This window comes from Delphinapterus leucas, chromosome 5 (assembly GCF_059928025.1).
Source record: "Delphinapterus leucas isolate spDelLeu-1000000601 "Yukka" chromosome 5, BTC_Dleu_Yukka2, whole genome shotgun sequence".
NCBI lineage: Eukaryota > Metazoa > Chordata > Mammalia > Artiodactyla > Monodontidae > Delphinapterus > Delphinapterus leucas.
In genome coordinates this window covers 1,831,453-1,846,612 of record NC_143133.1, presented here as the reverse complement: position 1 = coordinate 1,846,612, position 15,160 = coordinate 1,831,453, and the positions used below count along the sequence as shown (strand labels likewise).

Here is a 15,160-nt window from a genome sequence, read left to right as displayed (position 1 = left end):
GAGCTGTTAGCATTCACTCTCTCAGCAACCTGCCTATGAGTCATACAGCACCGTCGGCTACAGTCACCATGTTGTACATCACATCCCGGGGACATGCTTATCTTGTAACTGGAAGTTTGCACCTGTTGACCACCTTCTTCAATTCCCCATTCTGTCACCCTCTGCCTTTGGTAACCACAAGCCGATTCCTTTTTCTCCAAGTCTGGCTTTGGGTTTGTTTTTTGTGTTTTTAGATTTCACATGTAAGTGAGATCATACAGTATTTGTCTTTCTCTGTCTGACTTACCTCACTAAGCATAATGCCTTCAAAGTCCATGTCTATCCATGTTGTCCTAATGGGAAGGCTTCCTCATTTTTTATGGCCAAATAACATCCTATTGTTTTTATATATATGTGTGTATACAAACACACACACACACACACCCCCCACATCTTCTTTATCCATTCATCCAACAATGAACACTCAGACTGCTTCCACGACTCGGCTATTGTACGTAATGCTGTTATGAACATGGTGTTGCAGGCACCTTTTCGAGTTAGTATTTCACTTCCTTTGTATATGTTCCCAGAAGTGGAACTGCTGATGCAGATGATAATTCTATTTTTAACTTTCTGAGGATCCTCCGTACTGTTCTCCACCGTGGCTCCACCATTTTACGATCCCACCAACAGTGCACGAGGGTTGCTTTTCTCCACATTCATGCCAGCATTTGTCATCTCCTGTCTTGCTGATGATACGCCCCTTCTAACAGGCCTGAGATGATATTTCACTCTGGTTCTGATTTGCATTTTCCTAATGACAAGTGATGTTGAGCATCTTTTCATGTACCTGTTGGCCTTTTATGTATATTATTTAGAGAAATATCTATGGGTCCTTTGCCCATTTTTTCCCTGGCTTATTTGTTTTTTTGCTGCTGAGTTGTATAGAGCTCTTGAAATATTTTGGATATTATCCTCTTATCAGCTATATGGTTTGCAAATATTTTTTCCCATTCTGTAGATTTTCTTCTTTTTTTTTTTTTGTTTTTGCGATACGCGGGCCTCTCACTGCTGTGGCCTCTCCCGTTGCGGAGCACAGGCTCCAGACGCGCAGGCTCAGCGGCCATGGCTCATGGGCCCAGCCGCTCCGCGGCATGTGGGATCTTCCCGGACCGGGGCACGAACCCGCGTCCCGTTTATCGGCAGGCAGACTCTCAACCACTGCGCCACCAGGGAAGCCCTGTAGATTTTCTTTTTCACTTTGTTGATGGTTTCTTTTGCTGTCAGAAGCTTTTTAATTTGATGTAATCCCAGTTGTTTATTTTTTATTTTGTTGCTTGTGCTTTAGGTGTCAAATCCAAAAAGTCACTACTAAGACCCATGTCAAGGAGCTTTATTCCTATATTAAGTCTGTAATCCATTTTGAGTTAATGTTTTTGAGTGGTCTAAGATATGGGTCAAGTTTCATTCTTTCACACGTGAATATCCAATTATCTCAGAACAATTTATTGAAAAGATTGTCTTTTCTCCACTATTCAACAAAATTATTGATGAATAAATTAAAGTATAGCAACATATTGGATTATATGTGAATTGTATTATGTGAAAGATGAATGAATTACATCAGGGAAAATGCACAAACTGCAGCTACCCAGACAGCATGAGGAATCATAACCAGAGAAGACAGCATAAGCACACACTTCCATAAAGGTCAAAAACAAACAAAAATAAATAATTTATTATTTAGAGATACACATATAGGCAGTGTAACTTTTTTTTAAAGGGTTTAATAAAGTAAGGGAATGATCAATACAAAAGGACAGCATTTACCTTGGAAGGGGAGAAACAAAGATGGAGAAGGGAAGGGCACACAGGCACACAGGTGTTAGGGATGGCCTGATTTTTAATGCTGACTGGTGTTCATTTTATCATCCCTCATAACATGTATACTGTAGACATAATTCATATATATATCAAATATCACATAGTAAAAAAATAAAATTTAAATGGGAGGAAAAACCTCTCCCCACTACCAGCTCTTTTCTTCATTATTTCAACATTTCCAAGTCCCTCCTGCAGCTGGGTCTGTACTCTCCTCCCCTCACAGTCAAGCATCTGAAAGATCAGCCCCTTAACTGGACTTGCTCAGCTTCCTCTCCACTGAGTTATTCTCCACACAGTTCAGCCGGGCTTGTGCTCCAACTGAACACAGACCTATCTAAGGTCAGATACCACTTCTCTGCTGCCACACCAACACTCTATGTCCTCTCGCAGCTAGCTTTTCTCAGTGTCTGTCAGGACTGCTGGCACAGTGTCCTCCAGGGACCTCCCAGGCTCTCCTCGTCCTGCTGAGGTACCAAAGCTACAAGGCTCTGTCTCCCCTGCCCACTCCCCACGGGCCACTTCTCAGGGCTGTTTATGCAGCTGAGGACCCTGAGACAAAAGGCAGGCTTGCTTACTGCTTACAATAAAAGGGCCAGATCCCCGCCCGCACCACCACCCCCAGCCCGTGCTCCTGAGCTGGGACACAAACCCCCGGTACCCCCTGCACCGATGTGGGCCTTGAGGAGGGGAGGGGGTGAGGAGAATGGGATGTTTCTGCTGTACCGAGTAACAAAGTCCTTCGTCTCTGACTCAGGATTCTCAAGTCTTCTGCCAGCACCCATGCAACAGGAACAAGCCAGCTTATTACCTTCAGGCAGGGTTAAAAAAAACTAACCCCAGACCCAACGACAACGACCTTGTGCTTGTCACACTCCCTTGCTTTTCGTTCTACTTCTCCGCCGACTGCTGCTCAGTCATCTCTACCTCCACTGTCAGGTGTTCTCTAGAACTCCTCCTCAGGATTCCACTGCTCCCTCCACCCGCTGACTTGGGTATCGTGCCAGGGACCAAGGTGGAGAAGAGGAGTAAAAGCCATCTGTTTGCTTGTTTTTTAAACTGAAGTATATAGTTTTGACTTACAATGTTATGTTAGTTTCAGGTGTACAGCAAAGTGATTCAGTTACACACACACACACACACATATATTCCTTTTCAGATTCTTTTCCATTATAGCTTATTACAAGATATTGAATGTCGTTCCCTGTGCTATACAGTAGTTCCCAAAAGCCGCCTGTTTTAACGACTGTTGCATGAATGACCAGCAAAGGACATCTGAGACAAACAGCGTGTAACCTAAAATTGCAGATCTTGAAAAAAATTTGGGATTCCACTGACAGAAGTAAAGTCAAAAGGCCTGTTTAATGTATATTCAGATGGGGGGTGTCTAGCAATGTCCCATTAACAACTTAAGAAGAGAAGTCAATTACACCTATACCAATAAAGTTAGAGGAAGAAAAATTAAAAGATATCATTTAAATAGTATAAATAAGGGACTTCCCTGGTGTTGCAGTGGTTAAGAATCCGCCTGCTAATGCAGGAGACATGGGTTCGAGCCCTGGTCCAGGAAGATCCCACATGTCGCGTAGCAACAAAGCCCGTGAGCCACAGCTACTGAGCCTGCGCTCTAGAGCCCGCGGGCCACAACTACTGAGCCTGTGTGCCACAACTACTGAAGCCCACGTGCCTAGAGCCCGTGTTCTGCAACAAGAGAAGCCACTGCAATGAGAAGCCTGCACCGCAACGAAGAGTTGCCCCCACTCACCGCAGCTAGAGAAAGGCCACACACAGCAATGAAGGCCCAACGCAGCCAAAAATAAATATAAGACAATAAATAAATTTAAAATAAATAAATAAACAGTATAAATGAAAGTATCTATGGGTAAATGATTTTTTTAAAAAGGTGCAATGGGGGACCTCCCTGGTGGTCCAGTAGCTAGGACTCTGTGCTCCCAACGCAGGGGGCCTGGGTTTGATCCCTGGTCAGGGAACTAGATCCCACATGCCGCAAAGAAGATCCTGCAGGTGGCAACTAAGACCTGGTGTAGCCAAATAAACAAATAAATAAAAGGTGCAATGGCATAATACAGAAAAATATGAAACGCTTATAAATGGAGAAAGACCCCATACTTACGGGATTAGAAAATTCAGTATTCAAAAGAAGTTAATTCCTCTCCTACTGACTTACAGTCAGTGCAATCCTGGTCAAATCTCAACAGGGTTTTTTTTTGGGGGGGGGGGAATTGATAAGATAATTATCATTTATACAGAAATGTAAGGAACCAAGAATAACCAAGACATCTTTGATGAGTACAAGGTAAGAGGGCTTTCTCTCTGAATACATTTGTTACAGAGTTACAGTAATTACCACAAAATACACAGCAAAGTAGACTTAGTAGCCACTGTGTTCTTCACCACCACGTGCTTAGTTAAAAAAAGGCCAGTGCCACTTAAGAGTGTCCTAGATGCTGCAAAATCATTAATTGTATTAAATCTCAACCTTTAAGCACATGGCTTTTGAATATTCAATGTGATGAAACGGGAAGTCTGCATAAAGCATTTCTGCAATATTCCAGAGAAAAGCACTGTGCACTGTGAGCTGAATGAGCCACTCTGTCCATGAAACATCAATTTTACTTGAAAGAATGCCTGACAGACCAATCTATGTTTATTCAGACTTGGATACTGTCAGACATCTTCTCAAAAATGAATGAAATAAGGCTGTCCCTTCAAGGAAAACAGCTGATGCTACTTGTGGCCAATCATAAAATCTGAGCTTTCAAGCAAAAATTGGAAGTTTGGAAAACTTGTATCCATCACTGTGGACTTGAACACTTATCCACGTTTAGAGACCTTTCTGATGAGATCGGTGGTGGCAGTGACAAATGTGACTTTAATAAAACAACAACCTGAATAATGAAAGGTGTCACTATCTCAAAGACCTCCCTTACTCAGTAAATGGCTATTTTACAAATGACCAATGTGCGGTGCAGAATCATGTGTGGGTAAGAGGTTCATTGAGAGTGCAAGACAGACAATGGATTTCAGTTTAACAGTGTAGGAAAAATTCTCTGCTATCATTTCAGATTCTACATTACAGCTAACCATTAGGAAACTATTACCTGTCATGGTTTGGTGTGGTATCAAAGAATATCCACAGTTATCTGAAAAAGCCATTAAAATATTTTCTTCATATAACTTCAGTCAAAACAACCTATCACCCAGAATGAACACAGAAGCAGGTATGAGAATTCAGCTGTCTTCTATTACCCAAACATTAAGAAGAGTTGCAAAACAGTGCTATTCTACTTACTATTTTTGTTTTGGAAAATAGTTTTCATTAAAAAATATGCTATTAATCTTAACCCCATGACTCTGCAATTCCTTTCCTACATGTACATACAACAGAATGTGTGAACGTGTGCTCCAAGAGTATCATTCGTGATAGCAAAATTTGGAAAACAACCAAAATGTAGTATAAGTTCACAAAGGTGAATAGTATATAGTAATGAAAATGAAAGAACTACAACATTTATGAATCTCAAACATAATGCTGAACAAAATAAATCAGACACAAAATAATGCATACTGCATGATACCTGTATAAAGTTCAGAACTCCAGAAGAACAGGACAACACTGCTTAGGGACGGAGGTGTGGGTGCTGTAACTAAGAAAGAGGAGCTGGAAAGACTGCGAACTCTGCGGAGAGGTGGGGGGGGGGGGCGGGAGAGACACAGAGGGGATCTAGGTGAAGGGCAGTGCTTGACTTGTGACCTGCACCGTAGCAGAAATAAACCCAAACAGATCAGCAATCACAGGAAGCGACAAAGATTAATTTCACCATTAAGAAGTAGCTTCTCGGGGCTTCCCTGGTGGCGCAGTGGTTGAGAGTCCGCCTGCCGATGCAGGGGACACAGGTTCGTGCCCCGGTTCGGGAAGATCCCACATGCCGCGGAGCGGCTGGGCCCGTGAGCCACGGCCGCTGAGCCTGCGTGTCCGGAGCCTGTGCTCCGTGACGGGAGAGGCCGGCGTACTGCAAAAACAAAAAAAGAAGTAGCTTCGTGCCGCGCACTAAAGATACCAGACATGGCAACGAAAATCCAGCGCAGCCAAATAAATAAATAAATAATTTAAATTAAAAAAAAAAAAAAAGAATCAGAAGAAGAAGTAGCTTCTCAAATGCAAATCAAAACTACAATGAGGTATCACGTCACACCTGTCAGAATGGCTATTCTCAAAAAGGCCATAAATAACAACCACTGGTGAGGCTGTGGAGAAAAGGGAAGCCTTGTGCACTGCTGGTGGGAATGCAAACTGGTGCAGTCTCCGTGGGAAACAATGTGGAGGTTCCTCAAAAAACAAAAAATAGAACTACCATACAATCCAGCAATCCCACTCCTGGGTAGATAGCTGAAGAAAATGAAAACACTAATTTGAAAAGACACATGCACCCCAATGTTCACTGCAGCACTATTTACAATAGCCAAGACAAGGAAGCAGCCTAAGTGTCCATCGAGAGATACTGGATAAACAGCGTGCGGTATACAGATATACACATATACAATGGAATACTACCCAGCCATTAAAAAAACAAGAAATTTTGCATTTGCAACAACATGGATGGACTTGGAGGGCATTACGCTGAGGGAAATAAGTCAGAGAATGACAAATGCTGCATGCTATCACTTACACGTGGAACTGAAAAATAAAACTACCGAATATAACAGAACAGAGAAACAGACGCGCATATACAGAACAAACTAGTAGCTGTCAGTGCGGAGAGGGAAGGGGGAGGGGCAAGGTAGGGGCAGGGATTTAAAAGATACAAACTACTATGTATAAAATAGATAAGCAACAGGGATATAAGGATATACTGTATAGCACAGGGAATATAGCCAATATTTTATACTAACTATAAATGGAGTATAAACTTTAGGAATTGTGAGTCTCTATGTTGTACACCTGAAACTTACTGTGTATCAACTTTACCTCAATAAAAAAATAAATAAGTGGCTTCTCAAAGGAGACCAAATTGAGTATACTTCTATGCTGGCTGCACAAGGACACTTGCAAGATGCAACACAGAGCAAATGAGAACAAGAGGCTACGAAAAGGAGAGGAAGGAAGGGAGGGAGACAGCTCAGCGACCTGCACAAACAGTAAACAAAAAGCCCTGAGGAGGGGCCACCACAACCAAACGAACAATGTACTGAGATTTAATCAATCAACCTGTATTCATCCAGCACAGCCTTAAAACCTAGAGAGCAAAAATGGAAACATTTACAAGAAAAAAGGACAAATACACACGCACAGTGGGAGGTGTTAACTGACCTTACTCAGAAATCAACAGATGAAGCACAACAAAATTAGTTAAGAACACAAAAGGATCTAAGAACACAATTAACAAGGGGCTGATCTAATGATAGTACACAGAGTCCTCTATCTAAACGCTGAGAAAACATTTTCAAGCACACATGGAACTTTTATAAAAACCTAACCACATATTAGTGTAACTGACTGATAAGGGGTCACTGTAATACATGCCATGATCTCCAACTGTAACAGCACTAAATTAAAAGTCAATGTGATTAAAGGTGATCCGAGAGATATATGTTTGGATATTTACAGATACTTCAAAACAATTTATGGTTAAAAACAGAAATAATCAAAATTGGATAACACTTAAAATTGAGCCAGTACAACTAGCAATTCAAAATCTAGAGCAGTAATTAGAGGTTTCCAGCACACATCAGGGCAGAGTAAGAAAAACTGATGAGAAGAACTGCAGGTAGAGAGACAGGAGAGTGGCCGCAGAGAAAGAAGAGACGAGGCCTGTGGTGGCCTCAGCAGGGCTGCGTGGTGAAGGTCGCCTGGCAATCAGTGAGTGGCACTGGGCTGTCTCCCATTCTCCCCCCAGCAGGCGGGCTGAGCAAGGCCAGGTTCCCGCCAGGTCTCTGGGGTGAGATAAGCACAGGAATGCAGCTCCCAAGGCAGCTGGTACCAAGCTCAGGCTCCCCAGACACTTGTCAGCAGCCCTGAGAAGAGGCCTAGAAAATGGAGAGCCCCCCACACTGACACGCACCCCACCTTGTCACGGCATCTGTACCCCGCTCCCAAGAACAAGAAACTGGGAGAACCACATGTCTCAACTTACTGACAGCGTCCGTCTGTAATTCGGACCCTGTGGTGCTTGCCATCACTACCTTTCAGCACACTGAACAGAAAAGAACATCTGTGGAGGGATAAACAAGAATCTGCCCACAAGCGAGCCTCTGGGAAGACAGAGAGGATGGTGAGGAGACAAGGTAGAGGGATGGACTCTGCACCACTCTCTCTGTGCCCCGGAACTTCTATCGGAGGCACCACAGCGTTAACCAATCAAATACTGCCGTGTGCGCATGTGTGTGTGTGTGTGACACAGCAGTAATTATTGAAATAGACAAAGTGAAAGAGATTTTAAAAATTAAAAAAAAGTTCTTTGAAAAGACGAAATCAACACACTTCTAGAAAGAGTGGTTAAAAAAAGAGAAAGAAAAAGCACAAATATGAGGAATGAAAAGAGCTGTATCTACAGGTACGGCAGGAACTGAAAACAGACCACCCACACACAACTTCATACCCCAAACTGACAATTTCTAAGAATACAATTTACCACGAGTAACTCGAATAGAAATGGAAAATCTCTTATCACTTAAAGAAACTGAACCAAAAGTTTAAAAGTTACCCAGAGACATGCCTGTCTGTGAAGGGAACAGGAGGAGGCTGACAGCAGGAGGGGCGAGGCCACAGGCAGACGACGCTAGAGCATCTGCACTCTGCTGGGCGCGAGCCGGACAGGAGCAAAGAGAGGGAATGAACAGCAAAAGCAACAAGGCCCTGCAGAGGATGGACAGGGGTGGGCACCTGGGAGGCGACTTCCCTCGGCCACAGGGGTGGGAGACCAGCCCAGCAGGGCCAAGTGGGTGGGGGGTGTTTGGGAAGAGAGGAGAAGGAAGGGTGTGCTCCATCTCTGCATCTGGGGGCGCAGTGACAAAGCCAGGGCGACACGACCTGGCACCTCGCAGTCGGGAAGCAGGACCCCAGCGGTGCTTTTCTCCAGTCACGTTCTGCCAGCCAGGGGCAGCACTGAACCAGGCCCCAGGCAGACGAGTTAGCGGCTTTCCAAGAGAGAAATGACAGTGAGCTCAGAGGGACCTGACGGTGGGAAAGGGACCGAGGAGCTCCAAGAACTATGGCAACGGAGGACACTCAGGCAAGTGACCTAGAAAGACAGGATCCAGTCGGATGTGATGTGTGAACCGAAGTCCTCATAGGTGTGTGGGCAGGACAAAGGTCTAGGCACAGAAGAGGAGGTCTCTGGAGAAATGGACAACGTGGAGCTGGGAGGCACGGAGCAGGGAGAAACGTCAGTGCCCCACCACGACTTCCGGTAACAGAATGTGTATCTGCAAGAGAGCAATTCAGCTCCGGGTCCACTGTCCGTGCTCAGAGCCCTTACCCTGAAGATCAGAGACAGCGGGACAACACACAAACTCGTAACTCTGGGCCCACCAGAGAGCACAAAGGACCGGCTGAACGGGACAAGTGTGACAGGCCACCTGGGGACAAGGCGAGGAAGGCAGGCAGCCATGAGTGGGTCAGAGGCCACAGCGCAGCATGTGACAAGTCCTTAAAGGTTGGGTGTGGCCGGTGGGACTTGCCAGGCCGGGCCCTTCTCTGGGAGCCAGCAGAAGCCTTCACTGCTGGGGTGGTGGGCGGTCTCCACCCGAGGCCCAGGCTGATCCTCCGAGAAGAGGGGACCGAGCCCTCCAGGAGACAGGCCCAGGACCCACACGGACACGAGCACAGGCCACACCCCGAGGCCTCTACAGATGCAGGCAGAGTCTGGCTGCCACGCGGCAGGGGCAGGATCACCAGGAAAGCTGCACCCCGAAGCCTGGGCACAGGACTGCCCAAGGCTCAGGCCGGACAGGGGAACCGAGGAAGCACCAGGCAGGAGGCTCTCGCCGCCGGCACACGGCGCGGGCAGAGTGTGGAGAGAGACCCCGCGGCCCGCACAAGCACAGGGGGCAGCAGCCGCCAGGGCGACGAGCCACAGCAGCCCCAGGGCCCGTCAGACTGGCCGAGCGGGCCCCCTGCATCTGCACGTGCTGCCTGGCACTGCCCCCAGCGAGAGCGAGGAGCAACAACACTGAAGGGAGAAGCAACACCAACACTACACAAACTCTTCCAGAAAAGAGGAGCAGGAACACATCTCAACTCACTTTACGAGGCCCTGAAAGACACAAAAGACAAGAAGACTTTAATGAGCCTCCATGGGCAGACCCTCTTCACAAGCACAGACGCGCAGTTCTCAACCAAACGCGACACGGACAAAGCATGTCCACGGAAGGACATGTGCAAGGACGTTCACAACAGCTTGACGCAAAAAACAGTCCAAATCTGGAAACAACAGAAACGTCCATCAACGGTGAACAGGTAAACAAACTGTGGTATATCTCTACAAGTCATTCAGCAATAAAAAGGCACAAACAACTGATGGACAGCTCTCAAAGCACAACACCAAGAAGTCTACGGGACACTCCAGAAAGAGCAAATCCACAGGGACAAAAATCACGTCCGTGGTTATTACGAGGGGTTGGGAGGAGGGGAAGGGCTGCCTACCGAGGTGAACAAGGGAACTCCTGGGGGTTCTGTATCTTAGCCATGGTAGTGGTGTTTACACAACTGTATAAATCTGTCAAAACTCAGTGAACTATATACACTTTAAAATGAGTGAGTTTTACTAGGTGTAAATTACATCTCATTAGTTTAAAAAGTTCAGCAATTTTAACCAGCTTGAGCAAAGAAGCTAACTGTACAAAAGCAACAGAAGGTTTACGTCTACAAACATAGGTCAACATTATACCTCTGTGGTCCCTGGGGTCACTTTTTTGATGAGGAGAGAAAGCCTCGTGTGTTGATCCATTATCCAGGACAAACTGGGAGTCAGGAAATGAGACTCCCCTCGTGGCAAGACTAGTTATGGGAAATGACAGGCATTTTCGCTTTTGCCTCCAAAACCAGGATAAGCAACAGCAACCCTTCTCCCAAAGGCACAGTCAGGCCAAAACACAAGAGCGGGACTGGAAACACGAAGAAGAGACAGCAAACTTCAGGAAGCAAAGAAAATGCGCTAGCCAGGGGAGACTCAAGAATGCTGACTGGAAGTGAGCAGGGAACAAATGGGTATCAGTAAGCTAAACAGCCTTCCATTAGAAAATGGAAAAAAGACCAAATACTTTAAGTGGACACAGGAAGAAAACAAAAGTAAAATAAAATGATAAAAGCACAAAGATCTGAGGGTGAAAAAACTTCAGACCGACTATGCCATCTTTTTAATCCCTAATTCCAGATTTATCCATTGCTTTGTTCATTCATTTATTTATTCATCAATTCAAATATTTTGGATGCCTAAAATATGCCAGGCTAGCCCTGTTCTTGGCAAGAAAATACACAAAAAGAGCTGCCCTCTTGGAGTGTACAGTCCAATGAAGGAAAAAGACAAACGAATAAGTAAAATGCACAGTGTATTAGAAAGAAGTGCTAAGGAGGAGAACAGAGCAGGAAAAGGGGTGTGTGGGAAGAGGCTGAGTGAGAAGTAAATTTCTATTTTGATAAACAACAGATTTTGAGTTTTAGCTACTAAAGCACTACTATAGAAACTGGCACGTGAGCTGGGGTGCTGCCTTCAAGGAAACCCTAAAACAGAAGCCACTGGCTCAGTGGCGGGCAGCAAGGGGGCTCAGGCGAAGGGGCAGCAAACTGTCGGCGACCAATGTGGAAAGCAGACCCAGGTCAGGAAACAGAATGTGGTGCTGGGTGCTGCTGTCATCGGCCACGTGCAGAGTGGCATTAGCAGAAAGACAACAGCTCAGAAAACAATCATCAAGCAGAAATCAAAGGAACAGAAGAGCCCTAGAATGCGGGGCCTCAAATGGCTGCAAAAGCCAACTCCTTCCAGAACCAAAAGAGCAGGTTTGCAAGCCCTTTCAGAACCAGGGCCCATGAAGACACCGTCTGGGCTAAAGATCCTGATGTTCTCAAGAAGGCCTCATTTAGCCGAGGCAGGAAATCAATGGAAAAGGGGGGGGGGGCGGGGGGGGGAGTCCGACTTTAGAATTGCATCTGGGAAAGAATTTCAGGCGAGTTACCAGCGCACGGAATTGTCTAGCACTAATAAGCACACGAACGCCTCTAGCTTTTCACCAAGCTACACTGCCAAAGACATCCCGAGAGCAGACTTAGAAAGCCAAAACCCACCCTGCAGGCCCCCCAGGCTTGCTGACGGGGCTGTCTGACCAAGGAGGGCAGGGCCTTTCCTACTGACTGCAGGTGTCATCAGGAAGAGGGGCGGGGACCCCAGCCGCTGGAGCCAGGGACAAGGAGATGGCGCGGGAGGGAGTTCCTCCAGAAAGCAGACCCAAATGAGCCATCTCGCGCGCCGTTCCGCTCCGCCGGGCCAGGCACTCACCGCCGGCGGGTCGAGGCTGCCGCGCCGCTCCTCGTTCTCCACGGTGCGCCGGCAGTCCGGGCACACCCACAGAGGCAGGTGCAGCACGCTGTTGCCCTTGGGCGCCATGGACAGGGCCAGCTTGCTTGCAGTCTTTACTCCACTCTCTAAGAACGAAGAGTCTTTCCGCTCGCTTCTGCACAGAAGACAGTAATCCCCAGCGGGGTAGGGCGGTGTTCTATGATTCATGCCAAAATTAAAAGGAGTCTGGAACAGAAAAAAGATTTGTATTTTCAAAACATGAGCCCGAGAAGGGTCGTCTGCACCGTAGAGAAATCATCCTGAAAATCCTGAAGATAGGTTCGAGAGAGGGACACCTGGGCAACAGGTGAGCAGGGAAGCCAGAGTACACATGGGATGGAGCTGTCAGGACCCCCAGGCCTCTCTCCCATCTGGAGTGCCCCTACCGTGAACCCATCGGGTGGGAAAGTGCACCAGGACCCATGCCAAGCCTATTCTGGCTGGAACGTTGCCCATATGCTTCCCCAGCCCTGCCCAGCCAGCAGCCCAGCTCTTCCCTCAGCCCATGGCTCTCTCCCTGTCTTCCTGTACCCAGGCTCGCACAGGCCATTGGCTGTGCTTGTTACCTGGACTACGTATAAGCATGTACACGACTGGTGCCACAGCTGACAGAGTGCTCTCAAATGGGCCCCAGGCTCCATTATCAAAGCCTTGAATGACCAGGTATCAGGTGCTTAAACAAGGGGGCTGAATGGATAAATGAACAAATGAGTGATTCAAAGAATGAATAACGGGACTTCCCTGGTGGCGCAGTGCTTAGAAATCTGCCTGCCAGTGCAGGGGGCACAGGTTCGAACCCTGCTCCAGGAAGATCCCACATGCCACGGAGCAACTGAGCCCGTGCGTGCCACAACTACTGAGCCTGAGCTCTACAGCCCGCGAGCCACAACTACTGAAGCCTGCATGCCCTAGAGCCCTCGTGCCGCAACTACTGAACCCATGTGCTGCAACTACTGAGGCCTGCGCGCCTGGAGCCCGTGCTCCGCAACAAGAGAAGCCACTGCAATGAGAAGCCCGCGCACTACAATGAGGAGTGGCCCCCGCTTACTGCAGCTAGAGAGAGCCCACGCATAGCAATGAAGACCCAACACAGCCAAAAATACATAAAATTAAAAAAAAAAAAAGAATGAGTGACAGCACCACTAAGACGCCAAAGACCTGCACGTATATTCTTACCTGCTTTCATAAACCAGTGATCAAAACTGCTTACACCTGTCACATCCACAGGGTTCCCTGGATTTAACCAAACCCAGCTCAGCAGCCATCTGAATGTCTGGGGTGCAAGGGGAGAGAACTGAGTACTATCTCCCATGGAAGTAGCTGTCTTTCTCTGTCCCAACAAATCCAAGCAGCCTGTCCCCGACAGAACAGCCACAGCCTTCAAACCTCTCTAGGCCGCCTTGCTTACCCAGAGCAGAAGATGATGGGCCCCAAGGTTAGAAAGGTCCCTGAGCAGAAATCATAATGCTAAGAGCCAGAACTGTCTTGCGAGCACCCAGTTCATTATCCACTCATCTGTCTGTCTGTCCATCCGTCCATCCATCCAGTGTTTACCGGAAGCCCACCGTGTGCCAAGGCACCAGCCCAGGCACTGGAGACACAGTGGTGAATAAAACAAAAATCTCTGCCGTTAGGGAGGTAATTCTTGTCAAAGACAAAGTAAAAAATACAGAACATTAGATAGTGGTAACTGAGAAGGAGAGAAGAGCAAGAGAAAGTGTCTGGGGCCGGGGACGATGCCCTTCATTCACCGTGGCCATCAGGGCCTCCCTGAGGAGACATCTGAAGTGCGGGGCTGCTGGAAGCCGCACGGACACCTGAGAGCAAGCGCACAGGCCCCGGGGCAGAGATGGAGGGGAAAGGAAGCAGGGAGCCAGGCATGGCCTGGCCCCACTCGTGTCCTAATGGGGAGACAGGATGTGCGTGGAGAAGAGATGCGATGGCAGAAAGGAAGGGGCCCAGGAGACCGGGGTGAAGCCGCTGTGAAGGCAGAGCCCACAGGACGGCCGAGGAGCCCGACGTCAGGGGAGAGGAGAGAGGCCAGACAGCTCCCCCGACTGTGGACTGCGCGTGTGGAACAGCTCCGAGGTGAGGAGGACCTCGGCCGTAGGCATCTGGAACACACTGCATGTCAGGCATCCTTACAGGTCAGGTGACTGGGTCCTGCTGGTCCCAGAGGGACACCAGACAAGCACAGACAGAACCAGCCGGCGCCCCATGGCAGTAAGTGCTCCTCCACCAAGAGGAAGAAATGAAGCCTCCAAGGGTGCAGAGTGGGACCAGCAGGAGAGCATGGCTTCAGCGAGAGCAAAGCTAAGCTGAGACCCAAGTGCTAAGGAAAAACAAACGGAAAAGAGCCGCGTGAAGATCCTGGAGAGGAGCGCTGGCGCAGGAGAACCGCTGCGAACGCGGGCCTGTCTGGGGCAGGACAAAGGCCGGAGGCTGAAGCTCGTGCCCTGTGAGGGGCTGAAGATTGCTCAGAAGGGGATGGCGTGACCCAATTTTCATCTTACAGGGAAAACCTGTTGTGTGAACAATGGACTCTGAGGAGGTGACCACACGTGAGGCAGTTCCAGGTGCAGGCGGCCCTGGAGGAGCAGAGTGGTCAGGCTCGGGGGCTCACCCGCCCGGGGGCTCGCCTGCCCGGGCAGCAGACCCACCAGCAACGGGGGACAGGCTGCAGCGGTGGAAGGAGCAAGGGTTGGTTTTGGCCGCTGTGCGGTCAA

The 15,160-nt window shown here is 47.9% G+C and overlaps 1 protein-coding gene across 6 annotated transcripts in view; it reads right to left on the bottom strand.

Moving 5' to 3' along the window:
- The window catches only part of FAM193A (family with sequence similarity 193 member A), a 174,156-nt gene that overhangs the window by 88,535 nt on the left and 70,461 nt on the right, over nt 1-15,160 (bottom strand). For all 6 annotated transcript variants that reach the window (XM_089911408.1, XM_089911406.1, XM_089911407.1 and 3 more), the window contains exon 2: nt 12,375-12,620. In XM_089911408.1, coding sequence (XP_089767534.1) covers nt 12,375-12,620 — 246 coding nt within the window. The remainder of the gene's footprint in view (nt 1-12,374; nt 12,621-15,160) is intronic.